Source organism: Macrotis lagotis, chromosome 4 (assembly GCF_037893015.1).
Source record: "Macrotis lagotis isolate mMagLag1 chromosome 4, bilby.v1.9.chrom.fasta, whole genome shotgun sequence".
NCBI lineage: Eukaryota > Metazoa > Chordata > Mammalia > Peramelemorphia > Peramelidae > Macrotis > Macrotis lagotis.
Window position 1 is genome coordinate 23,326,443 of NC_133661.1, and position 24,496 is coordinate 23,350,938.

Consider the following 24,496-nt stretch of genomic DNA (forward strand, 5'->3'; position numbering starts at 1 on the left):
AACAAAACTACTATGATGTACACATGCTCCCTGTCCCCTTCAGAATAGTCATCTCAGAGCATAGCGATCTAGACAAGGATGTCTTAACGCTTTGGTGGAGCTTCCTTTATCTTTGCATTGAGAAATTAAGCAAGCAGAAGCAGTAGAACATTGTACACGGTAACAACAATATTGTTTGATGATCAGCTGTGAATGACTTAATTATTCTCAGCAATACAATGACCCAAAGACAATTCTGAAGGGCTTATGTTTGGTGAAAAATGCTATCCACTTCCAGGGAAAGAAATGATGGCATCTGAATGCAGATTGAAGAGTAGGGTTTACTTTTTTTTTCTTTTTTGGTCTGCATTTTCTGTAGTAACATGGATAATATGGAAAAGATTTGCATGACTACACATGTATAATATATCAAATTGCTTGCCTTCTCAAGGAAGGACGAGGGGAGGAACTCAAAAATTAAAGAATGCCAAAAATGTTTGTTTACGTGTAATTGAAAAAAAAATTAAAAATCCTTCAAGGATTGAAAAAAAATACCTCACTATAATCCTCCAAGCTAAAAAAAAAATTGCTTTAATTAAAAAAGAGAGAGAAAAAGATTTGCTTTGAGAGTCAGGAGATGTTTTTTAATGACAAAGAAGCAATTTGGTGGAGTAGAAAGAACCCTAAATTTGGTCAGAGAATCTGGGATAAAACTGTGGTCTAAAAGGTGAGTCAGGGGGTCAAGGTCCCTAGACACCAGTTTTTTCATCTGATAAGATTTAGAATTGGAGAAAGGCCATCAGTTCCAATACCTCATTTTATGGATAACAGAAATATAGAAAGATGAAGCCTTTTCCCCAGGGCTATTGTTACAGCTACTAAGTGTGTGAGCTGAGATCTGAAACCAGGTCTCCATATGGACCTTCTTGAGGGCTACCATAGAACACAGCCAATGTGAGCACATGGTTTTCTATGTCAGTCTGCACAGGGATCTTTAATAAGGGTCAGGAACCCCAGTTTCTATTTGAGTCAATACCATGGCAGGCCATCAAGCTGTCTGACTTCCCTCGAAAGTCCTACATTTTAAATTTGCATTAAGAGACAGGCAATTTCATTGCAGCTATTCATTTTAGAGAAAACTCATTAAACATTTTCAGGATTGATCATTCCAGGACCCTAAATGCCTTCAATTTATAGAGAAACTACTGACATGCCAAAGTGCCATCAACATTAAACCCATCAAAAGTTTTGGTCAAACATTTGTGGCTAGGTGGCTCAGTGCCTGAGTTCAAATCCAGCCTCAGACACTTAATAATTACCTAGCTATGTGGCCTTGGGCAAGTCACTTAACCCCCACTGCCTTGCAAAACAAAAAACAAACAAACAAAAATAAAACCTTAAAAAAAAATAAAGAATTATAGACCTGATGGCAACCATTCATTGGCCAACAAAAACAAATTTAACCCTGTTGAGTTGGTTAAAATTTTAATAAGGAGGAAGGCATAATGGACTTACTGCTTATGAGAAACAGCAGGATGTCCCAACTATTTAAGACAGAAAACAAGTAAACACTCCAAGCCACAGATAACCCTTATGAGCAATGTAGACCCTAAGGTTTCCCAGCCAAGTCCTCTTCAATGAAAACAGGCAGACTCTAGACTTCCTAACCTTGAGGAAGTTATCACTAGGGGTACCCTCGCTGATTAATTTTTGGGACAACAGTAGCTTCCTTTCTATATTTGCATTTTCCCCCCATTTAAAATACAAAGGTATACTAGACAGAGGCCAAAAAAATATGATATTATTTGACATAAATGCATATTATATTCATATATATTAAAATAGTTCTATTTAATTAAACTACTTACACCCTTTCTGGATTGATGTAAAAGTCATTTTCAAGGTCATTTCCTTGAAGCACACAACTGATTTTTTTCCCAGCAGCTTTATTGAGAGATGTCCTCAGTCTCTTGGCCAGGGTTTTTGGTGCATTGGTTAGAGATGACTGGTCTGCACAGCAACTATATACCTCTACCTTTATCTGAAAGTCTGGCCCCGCTTCATTACTAAAAACAAAACACATTCATAATTTTAGCTGTTTCAGTCAGTTAAAAAAATGGAAATGTAGAAATGTCATAAAAGACTATTGATAAGAGCCAAGAAATTTCTCATTGGGGAGGCTAGGTGGTGTAGTGGATAAAGCACAGGCCCTGGAGTCAGGAGTACCTGGGTTCAAATCAGTACTCAGACACTTAATAATTACCTAGCCCTGTGGCCTTGGGCAAGCCACTTAACCCAGTTTGCCTTGCAAAAACAAAAACAAACAAAAAAAATTTCTCATTGATGTTTTCTTAACAGATACTCTAAATCAACATTTGAAATCGGCTTATGTTAATATATGCTAATAAGTCAGATTCTCAAAGTCCTTACTATTTAGTACCTTAATCACATGAGTTATTGAAATTTTTGGTTACCAAGGAATAGTTTACACTGCTTACCTTAGCTCAGAATAGATATTCAAAAAAAATGTAATTGGTCTGGATGATTTGCTTTTCCCATGTTATTATTTTTGTCGTTTCTATCATGGACATCCTTCTAAAGTATTTACATTAAGTGCCTCATTTCCTGAAGTAACTTTATTGCTCCAAAACATTATCTTTTGCTGAAAGATCTTGTGTCAATATCCCCCTCTCAAGGGCTAATTTGTAGAATTTCCCCTAAAGTCTGTAATGTTGGCAAGATTCTCTACCCTCAGCCCAGTCTGCCCCTGCTCCCTGGCTACAATTCATATTTCATTATTTGGTTTAATTTGGGGTAGGTATAGCCATATTAGGGGATGACATCATAAACCACAGAAATATGCTGAGGCCAGTTTGGGCCATTCCAGATAGCCTTTTCCATGACACCAGCCTCTTCACAACAGAAAAGTATAGTGTTTATAACCAACAAGAAAATGTACTTAGGACCTAAGTAAGTGGATCATCAGCAGCAGATGCTGCCTGCAGATGGAAAAATGAAAAGCCTTAGAGACTTTAAAAATGCAGCTTTAGCCTTTTAAGATTTAAATGAACAATCTATAGTTTGGATAAACCCAAGAAATAACTTCCAGATATTTCTGTAGTTTATTATTTGGCAACTTTTAAACATACAGTATTCCTAGTAATGACTAACAAATGTCAATATTTAGAGGAAAAACAGAGATTCATAAATACTGAATTCTTATTAAAAGAAACAATTATCATAACAAAAAGCACATTCTAAAAAAGCATTTTAAACATTTGTCAGGGTTTATTTTTTAAACAATTTAAAATATTTACCAGGATGATTTTTAGTTGTAAATTATGGGTTTTTTTTTTCAAAATAACTTTTAATTTGCTTTTTTTCCTACAAAGAGTTTTTGGAGCAAAAAAAAAATTTGGTTTAGTCTATTTACCACACAAGCAAAATTCAGGTTCATTCTGGCCTAAAAGGGGATAAAAAATATTAGTTAATGGAGATAAAAATCTCAGGTAACTTGAAAGAAAGTACTTACTTTTAACTGCCAGGCTATTTTTAGGAAGAGTGTTATTTTTCAAGACCTAATCTGTCCAGGTAATGCCTTCAGTATTCCAGACACAGCCTGGCTACACCCATTTTTGCTACTGACTGGCAATAATGTGAACTCTTTGCTTTGAATTCTTTGTGTGTAAAATATAATACAGGAAGAGAATTAAAGAGCTCTAAACCCTACAACTTATCATTAGAAAGCTTGACACTAGGACCACACATGTTGGGCTGTGTTGGTCCATGGTCATCTTCAATGCAGCAAAAGTCCATCATGTCCCTTTCACTGATCATGTGAAAACTCCCTTAAACTCTTTCAGTCTTAGAAAATTAATCTATAAAATGGGAATAACAATGCCATAGAACTTATCAGTCCAGGTTATAGGGAGGAGCAAATGAGGGGTGCCTACCACTCTAGAGAAAGGCGAACTAGTATCATTCTCTGGCTTTCCAAGGACTAAAAGTGGTCACTAGCATGACCAAGGCACAGTTGCTATCAATTTTTGGAGACTCAAGGAAAAAACAGGAATCGCATAACGATGGAGGTTCAGGAGGATCTAAGAGTGCTTTGAAAAGTCTTCATTTAGTCAACAGTGATTTTTAAGATTACCAAAGAAGTGGTTTTATAATCTGACAATAAAAACCTGGAAACAATACCGATTATCTTCAGTTTCTTTTTTTTTTATTCTTTTGTGGTATCAGAGGGAAAAAAAGTATCACCAGACAAGAAGTCACTAGAGCCAAAAGGATCGCTGTCTCCATATTTCACGATCACTGTGGGGTCAAGCTTACATCATCATCATCATCATCATCATCATCATCATCATCATCATCATCATCATCATCATCATCATCGTACTAGCCTCCTTGTTTGGGATTCAAGATATACTTGCTTAGACCAAATGTGACTCATTCTCTTTGGGCATTCTTAAATTGAATTCTTAATATAAACTATTAAAACTGATATAAAAATATTCTATATTTTGACATATTTCATATTCCAAATATATGATATAATGATATGGTTTCCTTTGAAATTTTTATATTATTTTAGGCATTTTGAAACATTCTGAGAAGGGTTCTATAAAGCTTCACCAAGCTGGGTCCATGCAGGGGTGTACTGGAAGATGTTTAATAACCAAGTTTGAGGAGTAAAGGTACAGGAAATGTTCATGACACAAGTTTAATATGCATTATTACCTTTTTTTGTCCATCACTTTTCTATGTCTAAGCAATCAATAAAACTACAAATTAAGTTTTGACTTGTAGCATTTGTCCATTTTTGAAGTATAAATGCTAACACAGAAAATATAATAATTGATTCTCACAAGCTAGTGTGAGCTGACTGGCACAGAAAGTTAAGAAAGACTGCTCTAAAAACAAATGCTATTTTTATGAAATTCTAAAAAAGTTCTATTTTAATTATGGTAATAGATCGAGAAACTGAACCCTCATAAATTTTAGAAAAGCTGATCCAATCCAATAAATCTTTAAATATTCATTGTTATGAATATACTAATTCCACATCAAGGATTTTAGATTTTAAATTTTTAAAAATTGCTTTCAAAGTAGATATATTCTCTCTGCAGTCATGATATTTTCAAGTTCACTTCTCAACATGTGTTGTATCTGAAAAGTATTTAAACAGTTGAAATAAAATGTCATATGCCTCCCAAATAATTCAAAACATGAATTCTTAAGTCATGTGCTATTATGCTTTTTTAATAAGAGATTAGCCTGTCTTTTGTCTTAGTAGATGAAAATTACTCACAATATAGTTACATTTTCAAAACATATGTCAGTGATTGTTTTATCAACAATCACCATGTCAGTGTCAAAGATCTCCGCTCCCATCTTGAATAAACAAAAAATGGCATAATGCTGTGATCCTAAAAAAAAAAACAGAAAAAATTTTATCTAAGGAAACCAAATGATAATAACAAGGTTGTCCTTTTTTAAAAAAAGCATGATAAAGAATTTTAATATGAAAGTAGTAACTGAAGGCATTATCCCCCCAAAATTCTTCTTTTCATAAATAACAGCCCCCAAATTACATAAAGGGCATGTGCTAAAGTTTGTATGTTAGAAACTTGAGCTCATTTTCCCATAGAATCAATGTTATATATGGAAGAATATTAATATTAAGTCTTTGAGAAGGATTCATAGAAGGTTCTCTATAGAAGAAAGGAAGGAGGTGGAGTAGATGGTTAGTGATGCTTCTAGGGAGCAGCAGTAGTGAGGAAGGGAAGGGTGAGCAGCAACACTGCCATCCTTCCTTCTCACCAGGGTCACGTCAGCTTCTGGAGCTAAGGGAGAAGTAGGAGCAAGGATGTAATGAGGGGCAGGTATCATGGAGAGAAAGGACAAAGCCTGAAACTCAAGAGGAGAGAAACTCCTGTGACCAATGGAACATCTGTGTAAGGGGCAAACACTTTATGCATGGGAGGGGATACATGATATAATTTGAATACTGTCTGTATCATTCTTCACATTTTATTGTTGAATCTGTTTAGCAGCTTCACCAACACAGAACACCTCACCTTTATGGAACTTAACTTCATTTAACTGGAACACAGCTGAAAACCAGTCAAATAAACAACAGATCGCTAAGCTGCCACAACTGATGTTACAAAGTCCATGAACCAATAAATGCTCATGTATTTTAGTCCCAGGAGAGTCAATCTCCTGGTGCCCTTCTCACTTCAGATCTGTTTATGCTGATTTAGACATAATTTCAAAAAGCCAAGTTATCTGGTTTCCAAACATATATAGAGGAAATTTGATGTAGCAAATCAGAAGGGAGATTTTACTGTAATCATTGGAAAGATGATCTTCCACTTTGACACATGCTCCTTTCTAAAGGTGCCTCTAACTCCTTCCAGGGAATAATAGAACACTAACCAAATTTCAGACATTTCATGCAAAATTAATCATGCTTAATATGATCCAGTTATTAAAGAAATATCAATCAGTAGAAAAATATGCTGATATAATACAGAAGAAAAAATGAATTAAATAAAAGATCTTTGGGAATTTTTTTTCTTTGTGGACTCTCTGAATCCACTGACAACAAAGGTGAATGTTATGTTGGATAACAGCTGGAAATGATTTGGGGTTAATCTCCGTGACCTTGGAAAGTACATGAATTTGTAAAAGCCATCCAAGACGCCATGAAATGTTGAAAATCAGAGACTAAGCTGCAGATTCTTTCCCTACCCTCTACACTACATATTCTGAAATATTGGAATGAGTTATAAATAAGTAAAGAGGCAGTAAAGTATTTCGAGCTGCCAGTCCAATTATAAATATCAACTTTCTTCCCCTCACGACTTCTCCCCTATTTACTTTAACCATAACTATAGCTTTGCACATTTTCCCAGGGACAACCAAAAATACACTAGATATGCATAATTCTAATTGGTGGGAAGTTACAACTGAGAGACAGTATAAGTCTGTTAAATAATTCAGCAAAATTCTTTCAATTAATCAAATGATATTTGCATCTCATTGTGGAAAGAGACTAGCTTTCAATAATCCCACATCTGATTTAAACTAAGAAAATTTTTACACATACCTTCTTTATTACTGAAATGATCAGAGTCTTTCCACATTAATGGTATTCGAATATCTAGAGGGAGAAAAAGAAATGATTACGTGTAATAATTTTCTTCCAGATTTCATACCTTGAAGTTATCTTAGACTGTGAATTTCATAATGGATACTGACTACTAATGCAAGAAAGTTTATTATTTAAATGTCCCAGTATGAGCTACCATTTTGTTTTTTAAAAAGTGCTAAGTTAGAAATTTTAAATCTTACAGGTCTTTAATATTAATGAAAGATTACTAAAAATAACATCTCTTAGAAAAGAACTATAATAAATTTACAATTTAACATTTTCATTTTGTGATATTCTGCCCTTGAAAAGTAGATCAGCTATGGGAAAACTATTCTGTGTATTTGTTTTGTATAGGCATTAATAACAAATGGAATGGAAAGGGCAACGACATATGATTTTATAGAATCAAAGAATGCTACAGCTAGAATGAACTTGGAAATCACCTTGTTCAATCTTTTTTTTTTTTTGCAAACTTGGAAACTGAAGCCCAGAGAGTTAAGCTCCAGGATTGTTCTAGGTCTCCTGACAGTCCTGGCACTTTCTTCTATGATTTCATAGAAGAGTCCTGGGGGGTGGCCACTAATCCCAAGTTTTTTGTTTCATACAGGAGGAGGAGGCAGAGCCAAGATGGTGAAGGCAAGGATGCGTGCCCCTAGGCAAGGTCACATTTACAGCAAGTAATGGCGCTTCTGCCTCCCAGTCCAGTGGTGGCGGCTTGGGACCTTCACTCTTCAGGCTGTATCTACTCCTGGCTCATAGCTCTTCCAATACTCAAATACTGATAAGAGGTACCATGAGCAAACTGATGCAACTAGAACAATGGAAAGTGCACAAAGCCATTTTTAAGCAAGTGAAATGAGTGGCCAGTAAAAGAAGGTAGAACTGAGTCTCAATCAACCTGAGCAGACCTTCCTTTAAATTTCAGATATGGAGTTTCTAATAATACTCCTTCCAGAGTCTCTAAAACAAAGAAGTTCCAATTGTTTTTGTTTGAATTTTTTGGACAGCCCTCTCAATTTTCCACTTTGTTATGGAAGAGACGAACTTACTTCATGAAGGCTACTAATAATTCTTCCTTGGCATCGGTCTCCCTTCCTGATCTCTCTGTACGAATAATCACACAACACAGAGAAGCACGTGTGGAGAATGAGTAGATGAAATGGTTCTTGGACCTCAACCTGAAGGAGGATATTGTATCATCCAATTGTGTCTACAGACACAGCCAGGTGGCGGGTGAGTTTCAGCTTGAAATACCTGGAGATTTTTGCCTAAATTATCTAGATAATTGCTTCAACCCTCTACTCCAATTTATTTCCTGAGAAACTGCCTAAAGCAGGTCTTTAATCCCTACTTAAAACTTTTTTTCCCTCTATCATCACTTACCAAGTTTACACATGAAATTTTCACACCTATTAATTATGTCAGTTTTAATTAGTTACAAATCTGTATGGATTTAAGCTAGATACATTTATGAAGTGCTTCCCTGTTAGACCCCATGAGATCTTGACTGTTCAATTAGAACTTTATCAGTCTGTCATCATCATTCCCTCCATATTTTGGCTTTCTTTCTACTCTCTGATCTCAACTTAGCACTGGAAAGGATATCTAAAAATCTAAACTAGGAAAACAGGTAAATTGAATTAATTATTTACTCTAAGAATAGATTTTTCATTTCTGTGAAAAGATTACAGGGAAGAATCCTCTAAATAGTAAGCTCCTTTGGCTCACATAAACCATGATTCCATTTGTACAAGTGTGATTTACAGACCTTTAGGAAACATATTTATTGCCATAAAGTGAGACACATCTGTTGAATGTCATCCATCTCTGAGAACAACTAATGGCTTTGGGGGAAAAAGCCCAACAGCACTATTCCTAACTAAAAGAGAGAGGGCAGACTTGCTGATCCTTATTTTTCTAAAGAGAAATCAGAAGTCAAATCAAGGAAGAGAGTAGACAGAATAATTTGATGTTTGATCTAAATTAGAAGGATAAATGTTTAAATAATCCATTTTACTTGTTAATGGAGAGATGACCTATAAGTAGCAGAACAAGAATAGGAATGAGACTTCCTATACAATAATGTTATCTGAAAAAAGAAATTATGAAATTTTATAACAAAAGAGCCATTTGATAATTTAAAATTCACAATATTTACTAGCCAATGTCAAAAAGTTAATATGTAAGGGTGAAAAAGGCAACATATTATCTACTAGTATGACTACCAGTACTAAGATTTAGATTAAACTTTGGTTAAAAGCGATCATGTAGGGGTGGCTAGGTGGCAGCCCTGGAGTCAGGAGAACCTGAGTTCAAATGCGGCCTCAGACACTTAATAATTACCTAGTTATGTGAGCATGAGCAAGTCACTTAACCACATTGCCTAGCAAAAACCAAACAAACAAAACAGCAATCATGTAGGGGTAACTAGGTGATGCAGTGGACAGAGCACCAGTCCTAGAGTCAGGAGGTCCTGAGTTCAAATTCAGATGCAGACACTTAATAATTACTTAGCTGTGTGACCTTGAACAAGTTACTTAACTCCATTGCCTTGCAAAAAACAAACAACAAAACATATTTTAAAAAAAGGATTACATACCTGAGGAGAAAATATGCTTATATATTTCACCTATATGAATTCTTGTGAAAAAAAAAGGTGGAAGTAAAAAAATCTTTGCTTTTCAAAAGCCAAAAGTTTATGCATACATGAAGACATATGCATATATCTTTAAATACCTACAAGGAAATTCCAGATCCAAAGCAAAGTCTTTAGTCAGGAATTTAGTGCAATGGTACCCAATTCCTATTTAATTGTCATTGACTATAAATTAGTTAATTTTAGAATGACATTAATTCCATTGAGTCATTAAAGGTCCTATTAGTAATTTATTTCCCTTATACACTGAATTGCTCAAATGGCAATAAAGGTACAAGATCTTTTTTGAAAATTCCCTTCTAAAGAAATATGTATATTTTATTTATGAAATATTTACTGAATCCTCATTTGTGAGACAGCATTATAGGCGCTTAATAAATTACAAAAAATATTTTCTTTCCCTAAAGGAACTTATTCTCTATTAAAGAGTATTACTCAAATAATGAGAATTAGAAATCTCTGCTAAAAGTTATAAGAGCAATGTGAAAAGGAAACACTACTTAAACTCCCCAAACAGATCAATTTGTAAGGAATAGCTTATAGTTCATCAACTAAAGCAAACTTAATAAAAATTAAAAAATTGAAGCAAGCACAATAATAGAACAAACAACAAAATGACAAGTTTTCCCCCAGGATAAAGACAAAAATGGCAAAATTCCAGTTTTCATTAAGACACTGTAATCAAAGTTAAGATGCTAAAAAAAACAGCTTTCATCACCAAAGAAGGAAACCAACGTTGGACCCAGAACAAAACTAAAATAATAATAATAATAATAATAATGATAATAAGGACCCTTCTAGAGGCAGCAGTTATAGTCACAATATAACAAGCTGCTAAAAATCATTTTTAAAAATGAGCAGACAAAGGAGAAAGAACCCAACTTCTATCTAAGTTACTATGGGAATAAAGAAAACCAGGACTCTTCTTCAGAGGAGAATGCTGAAGCAAAAACATTGCCTCTCCTACCCACAAAGAGTCAAATGGTTACCTACCCAAAAAGAATCCACAGAAGAATCCTAAAAGACTTTAAAATTCAAATAAGAGAGATCTAGGAAAAATTTTAAAAAAAGAACAATCCAAGGAAAACAAGATTAAAAGAAAGCCAACAACTGGAAAAAGAAATCCAGAATGTTAAGCAAGTAAACAACTTGTTGAAAATTAGAATTAGGCAAGGGAAAGCCAGTAAAGTTACAAGAGATCAAGAAATATTAAAACAAAATATAAAAAATGAAAAAATAGAACAGAATGTGAAACATCTCATAAGAAAAACAACTGATCTGGAGAACAGATCAGGAATAGAAAACAAAAAAATAATCAGACTACCTGAAAGCTATAATTAAAAAAAAAAGAATTTTGATACAATAATAAAATATATAATTAAAGAAAATTATCCTGAAGTGTTAGAACAAGAGGGGAAAGTAGAAACAGAAAAAATTCACCAGTTACCTCTTGAAAGAGATCCTAGGAGGAAAATCTATAGCAGTATCTTAGTCAAATTCCCAAACACCCAGGTTGAGGAGAAAATACTATAAGCAATATCAACAACAACAAAAAAACCCAATTCAAATATGGCATGGCCCCAAGAATTACACAAGAACTTGCAGTGCCACATTAAAAGAGTGCAGGCCTTGGAACACTAAATACCAAAGAGTAAAAGAATTGGGATTGCAACTGAACATATAATCAGCAAAGTTAAGCATAATCTTGAACAAAAAAAAATGGTAATCAATTAATTGCCAAGCTTTCAGGATTTTATTGCAAAAAGACCTGAACTTAAGAGAAAATTTGACATATAAGATCCAAGAGAAATAAAAAGTAAGTATCAAAGACTAATTACAAGGAATTCAAGAGGGACAAATAGTTTATTATTTATATGTGGAAACGCAAACCATATGTCTAAGATTGTCATAAATAATTGGGTAGATCGAAATTAAGACTGAGGCAGAGCTGAGTGTGTTGTGTTTCTAAAAAGTAAAATGGTATAGGAAAGGATAAAAAGAAATTATCTCATAAATGAGGGGTGAAAGGAAGAACGAATATAGAGGAATTATATGGGCAAGGAAGGTTAGTAGTTCTGAAATCTACTCTTATCGGAAATGAGTAAAGGGGACAATACATGTATATCTAGAAGAGGAAGGGTACTGAGTTAAAGGGTAAGGGGGGTCTAGAGGGGCATGAAGATTAATGGAAATGGGGGTATATAAGAGTGTGTGGTGAGGGATTTTTAGAGGGAGTAGATTAAGGAACAGGAAGGCAAGGTAGAAGAAAAGCAGGAGTGAGGAGGGGTTGTTGTTTTCAGGAAATGTTATCCAAATGAGAGATACACACAAACATAAAATAAAGCTCAAGAGTAGAATTTATCATGTCAAAAAATGGGATAGTAAACATGATCTCAAATAAAGTTCAATCTAAAATAGATTTAATCAAAAGAGAAAAATAAGGAAGCTATACTATATGTCAGCCATGCTAATCAATATTTTTTAGACTATTTAAAATAAATAGCTTAGCATGAACTAGGAATATTGTGGTGGTAGAGGAAATGATGAGCTGATGGAATTAGAAAAAATTTGGACTTATGAAGGAAGACACTATCCACCTTTAGAAAAACAAGGATAAGTAGAGATAAGCATAGTATAATTTTACATAAATGTATATGAATATATGTGCATATATGTGTATGATTATGCATATATATGTGAATAAATATGACTAGTTTTAGAATATGTATTGTATATATTTGTTTGTATATCTGCATTTAATTCTAGCCTTCATGGTGGTAGTGGGGAGGAAGGGGGAAAAAAATAAGGTAAAAAAGTGCACAGCCGAGAACAAAATTAAGTCTACAAGAAAGTAAAAAAAGATGGAAAATTTTAACAATGTGCAGTATTCTATAGACTTTTTTGAAATGAAAATTTATTTCTTTATATTTTGAATCCTCTCTAAAGTTCTGCAGTTTTTTCCTTTTCTTATTTTGTATTTAAGCTTAAAATAAAAAAGTATTAATTTTTTTTAAATTCACCTAATTTCCTTATAAAGAATTGAAAAGGTTCCATATGTACAAAAATATTTAAAACATTTATTTTTTGTCATGTCAAAGAAGTGAAAACTAAGGGGCTATCTCATCAACTGGGCAATGAATTAAAAAGTTATGATATATGAACATGATGGAACACTACTGTGCTATAAGAAATGACAAATGGTCAAAGGATATGCAAAGATTACAGATTACAGATGAGATCAAAGCAATCCATAGTCATATGAAAAATTGCTCTAAATCATTACTTATTAAAGAAATGCAAATTAAAGCTTCTCTGAGGTACCACCTTACACCTCTCAGACTGGCCAATATGACCAGAAAGGATAATGATCATTGTTGGAAGGGATGTGAGAAATCTGGGACACTATTACATTGTTGATGGAGCTGTGAACTCATCCAATCTTTCTGGAGAGAAATTTGTAACTACGCCCAAAGGGCAACAAAAATGTGCATATCCTTTGATCCAGCAATACCACTACTGGGTCTATACCCTCAAGAGATGATGAAAAAGGGTAAAAACATCACTTGTACAAAAATATTCATAGCAGCCCTGTTTATGGTGGCAAAGAATTGGAAATCAAGTAAATGTCCTTCAATTGGGGCATGGCTTAGCAAATTGTGGTATATGTATGTCATGGAACACTATTGTTCTATTAGAAACCAGGAGGGATGGGAATTCAGGGAAGCCTGGAGGGATCTGCATGAACTGATGCTGAGTGAGATGAGCAGAACCAGAAAGACACTGCACACCCTAACAGCAACATGGGGGTGATGATCAAATTTGATGGACTCTCTCATTCTATCAGTGCAACAATCAGGGACAATTTGTGGCTGTCTGCAATGGAGAATACCATCTGTGTCCAGAGAAAGAACTGTGGAGTTTGAACAAAGACCAAGGACTATTACTTTTAATTTAGAAAAAAAAAAGTCTGCTATCTTATTGTCTGATCTTGCTCTTATACTTTATGTTTCTTCCTTAAGGATATGATTTCTCTCTCATCATACTCAATTTGGATCAATGTATACCATGGAAACAATGTAAAGACTGACAAATTGCCTTCTGTAGGGGGTGGGTGGGGGGGAGTAAGATCAGGGGAAAAATTGCAAAATTCAAAATAAATAAAATCTCTAAAAAAAAAAAGAAATTATGGGAATGATTCCAGAAAAACCTTGAAAGACTTGTATGAACTTATACAAAGTGAATTGAACAGAATCAAGAGAATAATTCATATAATAAAAACAATATTAAGACAAACAACTTTGAAAGACTCAAGAATTCTGATTAATACAATAATCAATGATGAATGTCAGAGGACTAGGGATGAAACATGATATTCATCTCCAAATAGAGATACAGATTGAAACATATTTCTCAAAGGATGGGGAAGGGGATTTGTAAGGGAAAGAATTTAGAACTGAAATAAAAATTGAATTAAAAGTTTTTTTAAAGAAATAAGATGGAACTGTACAATTCAGATGTCAATTCTATTTTTCTATCAATGGAAATGGTCTTACCCCTGGAAAGGATAAAACAAAGACTCAAACTGCAAAAGATGGCAATGGTAAGGAAGGTATCTACCTAGCTCACCTGTTAGCTTTCCAGTCATTTAATTTACTTTCATTATATCCATGGGCACTAAAATAACTTATAGATATGATCTCTGAAAAACAAGTATGGATGGGCAGATGTTGCAATTTTGGCAAAAATTAAAGCTTCTCTGAGGTACCACCTTAGTGGTAGTAATTTGTAGTAATTTGGCAAAAAAATAAATAAAAAGATGCCTCAAACTATAGTCATTCAACCTGATGTTGATTTCTAGTTAAAAATAAAATAAAATTCTAGAAAAAAGTAGAGAAGATTCATGAATACTTAATAAAGCTAACAAAAATTCATTTCAAAGCCAAGTCTCAATAGAAAGGCAGACTGAGGAAGGCCAAAGTCTAGATTTTAGCAAGACATTTGGACAGTCTGTCATTATAAGATATGGAATGGATAAAACTACAGTTTCCATCAGGTTTGGAAGTGATAGACTATTAGGACACAAAAAATGCTGATAAGTGGACTGATAATTAATGGACAAATGCTAATTAATGGCCAACTGAAGAAAAGTTTCTGGGCAATGTCATAATGTCCATGCTTAGTCTTGTTCTCTTCAACATTTTTTACAGTGACTTAGAAGAAAGCCATAAATGATATGTTAATAAAATCTAAGGCAGGAACAATGCTGGAAAGGGCAGCTAATACATTGACATTATATAGATATAAAAAATGTCAGCAGGTCAGTGGGTTACAGTTAACAGACTGAAATTTAATTAGAAAAAATGAAGATCAAATATTTCTGCCTAAGACAGTTTGTAGGCTCTTTTAGCCTCTTCACTGTGCTGTGACTTACACTGATTAAACTTTCTTTAGAAATGGTTATGGTCAATGTCAAAGTCTGTTCTTTTATCCATTTCTCATTATGTGAAGTTAACAGCTTGTTTAAATAGGTCAGGTATCAAATATCTCAACTATATGCTGTATCACCTTACTTTGTATTCTTTCATCTATTTTACTACTGATTTGGACATTTGCTTTTAGAAGTCAGTGATCTGACTATACATAGAATATTCAGGAATCTGATTCAAAAAGTTGTCATTTTTGTCTGCTAAAATGTGATTTTATTTGATGCTTGCCTGGTTCAATACCTCCTCTTTCTGAACCCTTTTCTCATCCATGACTGACCTGACCCCCCTCCCCCTTGCTATATCTGGAACCATAGAACACTCTCTCCTCTTGGATACTCTACCCTAAATTTTCATGACACCGTTTTCTCTTGACACTCCTACCAGTCTGATCATTCTTTCTCGGTCTTCTTTGTAGGTGGATCCCTTGCCCCCCTCCCAAGATTTTGTATTCATTTTCTCTCTCTCTCTCTCTCTCTCTCTCTCTCTCTCTCTCTCTCTCTCTCTCTCAACTAATCCAAGATAATAACTTTCAGGTCTGCAAATATAGCCCTAGGTTATGCCTGAAGCTCTAGTCTCACATATCCAGATACATACTGGAAGTATGAAAATTAAACTATATCCCACAGGAATCTCAAACTAAATATGTTTAAAACTGAACTTCTCCAAAAGTTTCTCCAAAAACTCATCCTTCATTGAAACTTCCTTATTTTTGTCTAGGGTACCATCATTCATCCAGTCACCCAAGTTCATGATCTCAGTTATGACAACTTCTCATTCTTGAATATTTAAACTGATGACGAATCCTGTAACTTCTATCTCCACCACATAGCTCACATTATCCCCTATTCATCAATCCTCAAATGGTTTCCATGTTAGTCCAGATCCTTGTTATTGCTCATCTAGACTTTTTATTGCAAATACTTGTAATTAGTCTCTTAAGAGCCATAAGTCTGTCCCTATTCTAGTCAATTCTGCACATGGCTGTCAAACTGATTTTCCTAAAATGCAGCCTGGTCATATCACTGCCCCACTAAATTAACACCAGGGTTTTCTTGTTACTATTTGGTGCTCTTCCAGAGTTGGTCCAATCTACCATGCCTCCTTTATTAAACATCACTTTCATATACATTATAATAGAGGTAGCTAGATGGTATAGTGGATAAGAGTCAGAAAGACCTGAGTTCAAATGTGAACTCAGACATTTGATTCTTACTAGCTATGTAACTTAACCCTGATTGCCTGGAATCCAGAACTATCTCCAGTCATCTTGATCCATATCTGGTCACTGGATCCAGAAGTGATGGTGACTTAGCACCACACCCCCTCACTCAAATCCAATTCACATACATGTCATGGCATCACCAGCTTGATGACATGGTCTTCCTTGAGAATGAAGGACAAACTATAATAATATTATATTATAATATAGCCAAAGAACTTGTTTCTTGAACACTTGCCTCTGCATGGGAAGTGCCCTCTACCTGGAGTCCCTGAAGTTCAGATACCACAGGTACCTTCCTGATTCCCCCCCAGGTACTAGCACCTTCTTCCCTAAATTATCTTGTCCCTATTTTCTATACTCCTCTGGGTGTGTGTGTGTGTGTGTGTGTTTATGTGGTGTGTTGTCTTCCCTAAGGCAGGAACTGTCTCAGTGCTATCTTTGTATCATCAGTCCCTAGTACTGTGCATGGGTTTACAGTAGTACCTAAAAAATGAAATGTCTTCTGTGTCCTTCTCAAAGCCAGTACTCAAGATATGTAGGTGGTAACTTTGGTGTAATCTATAAGCCTTAGGCCTCTCTCATTTCTTACTCCAGTACTATGATTTCCAGTGTATTTGGGGTCATGCTATCCTCACGTCTACTAAAGTCACTGAATAATCAAGTAGATGTTAATCTACTTTTAAAATTTATTTTACTTTTAATTTATGAAATAAAACAAGCATTACTATAATGTAGTAAAAAAGATGATTACACATGAAACTGTAAATATATTATGTGCAACTTGCTATTCCTTCTAATTACATAAAATTTGTTGTGTATTTTTTCTTTTTTTTCTCCTTCCCTACCCCTCCATTACCATTAGACACAAATAGCTGTGTGTGTGTGTGTGTGTTGTGTGTGTGTGTGTGTGTGTGTGTGTGTGTAAAATTATTCTATCCATACTTCCAGTTATTCTAGATGCAGATAGTGGTTTCCTCCATAGGTCCTTAAAAGTTCATTTGCATATTTATAATAATCAAAATGACTTATTTGCTTAAAGTCATTCTTAAAAATATTGCTGATACTGTTTACAGTATTCTCTTGGTTCTGCTCATTTTGGTCTTCATTATTTCAGGCAAATTTTTCCATGCTTTTCTAAGGTCACTGAGTTCATCATTTCTTATAGCATACTAGTATGCCATCACAGTCATATACCACAGTGGGTTCAGTCATTTCTCAATAGATGGATATCCCTGTAAATTTCCAATTCTTTACTATAAAGAGAGCTCTTATATATATTTTAGAACATATAATTTCTTTTCCTTTTTCCTTAATCATATACGGAAAGAGATCGAGAAGTAGTATTGCTGGGTCAAAGGATATAAGCAGTTTAATAACTCCTTGGGCATAATTCCAGATTGCTCTCCAAAATGGTCAGATTCCACCAACAATGAAATGTGCCCTAATTTTTCCATAATCCCTCCAACATTTGTTGCTGTGGCTTTCAATCATTTTAGTCAATCTGGTAGGAGTAAAATGATATCTCAAAGTTGTTTCAATGTGCATTTTCTCTAGTCAATAATAATTTAGAGCAATTTTTCATCTGGCTATAAATTGTTCTGATTTCTTCATTGGAAAACTGTCTATTCATATCCTTTGACTATTCATCAATTAGAGAATGACTCATATTCTTCTAGATTTGACAAATGAGACCTCTGAGAAACTGTCCATAAATTTTTCCTCCAATTTTCTGCATTCCTTTTGATCCCAGCTACATTTGTTTTATTTGTACAAAAATTCCTTAATTTAATGCAAGTGAAATTATCCATTTTATATCTAACTTTGCTCTCGGTGTCATTTGTTCATAAATTGTTCTCCTATTCATATATTTCATAAGTAATATATTCCATGTTCTTCTAATTTTCCTGTAATCTCTTTTCATTTCTAGGTCATGTATCCATTTTGACCTTATCTTGCTTGGTAAGTGGTGTAAGATATTGGACTATGTACAGTTTCTGCCATAGCGCTTTCCCATTGATGGTGATATAATTGGTAGGGTCTTCTTAAGTTCATTCTCTGAACCAATGCATAATTGACAATTATTTTCACAATGGCAAAAGCCCATCATGTATATTGCAAAGGAAGATGAACAAATATCTCAAAAAGTTGTGTTTCTTAATGTGCTTGTTCATACAATAAAACCAACTCCTTTATTTGCCTCTTCAAAAGAAACTTGTGAGTCACTGATGCATTGAATGGCAATTGTAGATTTGTTTCAAGTCAAGTGAAAAGGTCAAGATTTATGTGACTCACTTCCTCTGGGAGTACGTCTAATGGTCAGTCACTGATAAGGAGCTCTCATTTAGGCACAGTCCAAAAATTGTGACTCTTATTTTTCTCTGCTCCAAAAGAGAAGGAGGGAAGGGGTGTCGTTATAGAACCATTTAAAATCTTTCTTTATGGTTGTCAGACCCAGTAATTCATCACTAAATGACCAGACTAACTGGGAAACGTCTCTCTGAACTTAGCTAGATTGGTCATCAAACACCAAGATGGAGTCTGCTGCTGGGACCATCTCTAGAGTCCTTCTGTCTGTCACAGGTATTAGTACCTGTTGGAGCTGGTACTCCCCCTAGCTAGGACTGGGATCTCACAATAAGGCATCTATGCAGGAAAAACAGACTTGCCCTGAAATATAACAGGCTATAATTCAGGATAAGAATTATCTATCTCTGGATACCAAAGTCACTCGATGAGCTGGAGAGAAGGAAAACCTGAGTTCAAATTCTGTCTCAGATACTTCTCAGGTGTGAGATTCTAGACAAGTCACTTAACCTCTGAGCCTCACCTTTCTCTTCTGCAAAAGTAGGACTGGAATAGTATCTAGTTTGCAGGGCTGTTGTGGAGATTAAGTGAAATGTTATTTGTAAAACCCTTTGCAGATTTTAATGTACCATCTACATTCTAGCTATTCTTAGGATCCCTAGAGGTCTTCTGGCAGAATTTGGGGGACCCTGGGAAGACAACGTGGACCAGATCCATGACTTGAATAAGTCTGGAGGGGGTTGACTGACTGAACCCTGTGTTTCTTCCAAGACTGCCTATGGTTCTGTGACTTTGCAACAAAACTGGCAAGCAAATAAATAAACAAACAAACAAACAAGCAAATAAATGAATAAATAAATAAATAATAGTAATAATTTTAAAAAATGGTGATGGAAGGTAAAAGGAGAAATATGGGCCTGAACTGGGTGATGGTTGGTCTGGAGCATGAGTCTTAGTAAGTAGGGTGACCCAGCAAAATCTCTCTGGGATTTCTGAGTGGGAGAGTGATGGGATAAGAATGGTTTTTTAAGATGAATCTAACAGCATTACAAAGAATTTAGTCACTCATTATGCTATGAACAAGGTCATTAAACTTAGGAATAATGAATGCCACATACCTGAGAGTGCAATCTTTCCTTTACAAGCAGTTCGTTCTTGACTTTTAGAATCCACACATCTGTCACTTACCAAATGACCCAACAATGAACTGGAAATGATAAAAAACAAAAGCTTCATTAACTTCCCAAATATGAAACTAAGAGAATTAACTCATTCTGACCAAAGAGGGTGCTTCCCCTCCCCCACTGCATACAACTTGTCTAGGTAGAACTGTTTGCATATTGTTCCCCCATCCATTGGAACATAAGCTCCTCGAGGGCAGGATCATGTTGTTTGTTTGTTTTTTGCAAGGCAAAGAATGAGGTTAAGTGACTTGCCCAAGGCCACACAGTTAGGTATTTATTAAATGTCTGAGGCTGGATTTGAAAGCAGGTATTCCTGACTCCAGGGCCAGTGCTTTATACAGCCACCCCTAGGACCATGTTTTTAACCTTTCTTTGTAGTTTTAGGGCCTAGCTTCTGGTTTATAGTGGGGGATTAATAAATGCTTTGCTGATGATAATTATAGAATTTATGCACATATGAGTGTCTGTTCCTATGTATGTATAAGTAAATGTATACATGCATGCACACTATATTTACAGAATTCTTCCATCACAAAAAGATTGGGAGGTATATAGTGCAGACATTATTATATATGATCTAGATTATTTATAATTGCATTATATAGAAACAATTATATTTAAGCATATATTATTTTTATCATATATTCACAGATGAAGAAATTGAGGCTCAGCAGGGGATGTGACTTGTCTATGGTTATAAAGAAAGTCTCAAAGCCAGAATCCAAATCCAGAGTCCAGCTGCTTCCCAGTAACAGACCACACTGGGCTGGGCAGCTACGTAGAAATGAATCAAAGGGATAGTTTGTAAACACTCAAAAAGGGAAGCAATCCTTAGGAGCCAACATTGGCTCACTTAGTACAAGTCATCCCAGATTTGTAGGCAGACAGTTGATCATGGAGATGTATAACCACACACAAATCATTATGTGTATTTATTATGCATGCATACTTTCCAAAGTAGAAAGCATATACTAAAAATAAGCTGAGGACTATAGGAAGACATGAAGAAATAGGAAGCAAATGACTCTAACCTTGAACCACCACCAAATAACACTCCTCAGGATAAACATTTAATCCCAACCCTGCATATCCCTGATATTCTATGTCCTCATCTAACTCCTCCAGGTCAATTCTAAATTTTTTTTTTTTGAAAATGTATTTATCTAAGTCTTATCTGATTTTAAATAAAGACTAAGGAAAAGATCAGGTCAATGCTTGAAACAGGAAGTCATCTCATTTATTTTCTACAGTTTAAAATTATCCTCATACTTTTCAACAGGACTGCAAAGACAACTGTTGTTGAGAATCACCGACTCAGCTTAACTTTGTACTGCTAATGGAAACAATATATATTAACTTCCCACTTTAATCTCTAGATTCAAATACTTCAACACAAAAATTTCTGGAAAAAACCAGTTCATTTAGAACCTTTCTATTATCTAGGATACTTGAGTTGATAAGTGACATGGGATATTTAAAGGACATGGATCAGATTCGCACAGGCTGGGTTGAAATCTACAGTGGTTGAGGGTATACCCAAGCACCGAGACCCCAGTTCCACGCATATGCAGACCCTTGCCCAAGCTAGACAATAAAATGAGACTAATTCTGCAAGCCAGTCATCAGCCTCATCACTTTATTATCAAATCTCAGATAAAATACATTTTATAGTACATAAAAGGAAATTCATTTTCCTTTGAAATAGAATTACCATTCATAAATTCAAACTCCTATCTTTTCTGACATATAAATGAGATTTCTTTCAAATTTCTGTAATAATAAGCAATGAGCAATATAATCCATCAAAATATGAATTTCACTGGAGATAACGGGAAGGGCTAATAAGTCAGGTTATTTAAACAGCCGAGTAGATGCAATGGAAGGGTTTGTAAATTATTCTAAAGTTAAAATCCATTAAACCTAATTATGAATGGCATCAAGATGAATAACGGTATGCCCAGGTAGGTAAAGTTTAGAAGCATTGGTTCTCTGAAGTAAACACTGGACATGACCTACTCCTGGTTTCTTTTTCATCCCTCCTCCAATCTTTTCAACATCATGGCAGCAGATTGAATAAGAGAACCCCGATGGGGTCAGTCTGAGGCAGCCCACAATGGGGAATAGGCTCCTCTCTCACTCTAGAGGGCCATCACCAGCTCTGGCTGCCATGTCACACTGTTGGATCACCTGAGGGGGCAGTTCATTCAGTTCATTCAATTCAATTCAACCAATAGTGCCCGATGATGCTAGGTGCCTCTGGTTCGGAAGCTGAAAAATGGCAGCCTCTATCCTAAAGGAACTTTTGAAATCGGCCAGGGATAACCCATGAATACAAATAATTATAACATGAATAAGAATGTTAATAATTATACTACAAGTTAAGGAAGAACATTAGGCAAGGAGGCAAAGGGATTCCCTGGAGCTGTGCAGATCAAAAGACCTTATGCAAGGGTGTACCTGGCTGGGCTGGCGCTTGAAGGCAAAGGAGAATGTCAACAGTGGAGCTTTTAAAGGAATGAATATCGGGCCTGGAAGGATACAGAGACAAGAGAGGACAAGATGAGATCCGAAAACCTCTTTCTGAGTCATTTGCCTAGAAGCAGCATTTAAAAGTGTTGTGAAATGATTTGGGCAGGGCATTGAATGCCAATTTAAGTAGGTTATTGATTATCTGGCCAGGAACTGTGGAGCTTCATCAAATGCCTCCATGAGGAAGATGGTAGTGCTATGAGAAATAAAATCGAAGAAGGAGAGAGAGAAGTAGCTGAGCAGTGAGTCAGAAAGTTCTTAGAAAGAATTTTGAGCAACTCAATAACCATTTATGATTTCAGAGGACCAATGATGAAGAATAATCTTTATTCTATTTTGACTCCATCACACTGTACAATATATTTCCATGCTACAGAGAGGTGAGAGACATGATATTTGAGATATCCATTCTTAGACATAAACATAGATAGAATATTTAGTTTAATTATGATGCTTGCTATAACGTTCTAAATTTTTTAACAGGGAGGAGTTGGAAGAAAAAATGCTTGTAAATTTAGAAAATCAAATTAACTAACTTGAAAATAAAAGTACTATAAAGCAATTTTTTTACAAAGGCCTTTTTTAGGTCAGACTAAATCTGCCTTTGCAGTCAGCTCATTGATTCTGGTTCTGTCCTGGGTGGGGGGGCAAACAAAACCAGTCTAATTCTCTTTTCATATCATACCTTCAAATATCTGAAAACTGCATCTGTTCCTTTTCACTACCACCCTTCCCCTGGCACCAAGAACATCTCTTCTCTCTCCAAGGCTAACCATGTCAAGCACCTTCAACCATTTCTCATATGACATAGTCTCCTGTGTCCTTCCCATCCTGGTCACTGGCCTCTGAATATTTTCCAGTATGTCAATGACTGTGGGAAAGGTGGCCCCTAGCACTGAGCACAAGACTCAAATAGAGTCTGGGCAAGGCTGAGACAACAGGACAACCATACCCACGTTGATGAAAGCCTTCTCTCACTGAAACCTCAAATTACATTTATCTTTAAGTATCATAGTAGATCTCTTAACTCATATTAAGCTTGTAGTCCATTAAAACCTCTGACTCACCTTCTTCTTAGGCACTTACTTTGAAATCACTAGTATAACTTCACTTTTGTCTCTATTAAATTTCATCTTATTAGATTGTAATCAGCATTCCTACCTCGAGAGCTTCTATTTCGATTCTGTCACACTATGCATTATATTTCCATGTTACCTTTATGGCAAGTTTAAATTTGTTAAGCCTAGTACCTAATCCCCCCCCCCCAAAAAAAAATTGAAAAAAATTGAAAAGCAGGCCCATAGATACCCGGGGCAATCTCCAAGTTGATATCAACCTCTAAATGGCCATTTTGAATCCATTCATTCAACCCACATCTCTTCAGCTCAAAAATAGTACAAGGATCAATGCTTTGCAAAAATCTAATGGTATACCTATGGCATTCCCTTGATTTACCAATCTAACAAAATGGAAAGTAAGTCAGAATGAAACGACTTGACCTTGAAAGCTATATTGAATATTAGTAATCACTACTTACCTTTTTAAATCTCACAAAGCAAGAACGATGCTAAAAATAAGTTAAATTTAATGGTTTCTAATCTGAAGAGTACTCCCTTTTAGGTTTGTTTCAAAAAAAACTATCGAATGAAATAATCATGTGGTTTTGTATGTTCTTTTTATTTGAAACGATTAATTATGTAGACTCCCTAATGTAAAACTATCCATAGCATAAATCCAACTTGGTTACAGTGGGGGTTTTTTTTGGATTAAATACTATGATGTATAAAGATTTTATCTAAAAATCTGAATAAAAATTAATATTAGTCTATAAACTCAGTAGTTTTCCTTCTTTGCTGTACTAGTATTCTTTCATTCATAAAAAGAGCCTGGTAGAATGCTTTTTTTCTTGATTTTTGAGAATAATGTGTATAGTATGACATTCGTACCAAACTGTTCTTTAAAACTATCAATCCA

At 35.1% G+C, this 24,496-nt stretch overlaps 1 protein-coding gene across 1 annotated transcript in view; it reads right to left on the reverse strand.

The window, feature by feature from the left end:
- Positions 1-24,496, reverse strand: part of RTKN2 (rhotekin 2) — a 63,870-nt gene that overhangs the window by 34,054 nt on the left and 5,320 nt on the right. The window contains exons 2-5 of the mRNA XM_074236307.1: positions 19,928-20,016; positions 7,097-7,150; positions 5,294-5,411; positions 1,848-2,045 (exon numbers count right to left, since the gene is read on the reverse strand). Coding sequence (XP_074092408.1) covers positions 1,848-2,045; positions 5,294-5,411; positions 7,097-7,150; positions 19,928-20,016 — 459 coding nt within the window. The remainder of the gene's footprint in view (positions 1-1,847; positions 2,046-5,293; positions 5,412-7,096; positions 7,151-19,927; positions 20,017-24,496) is intronic.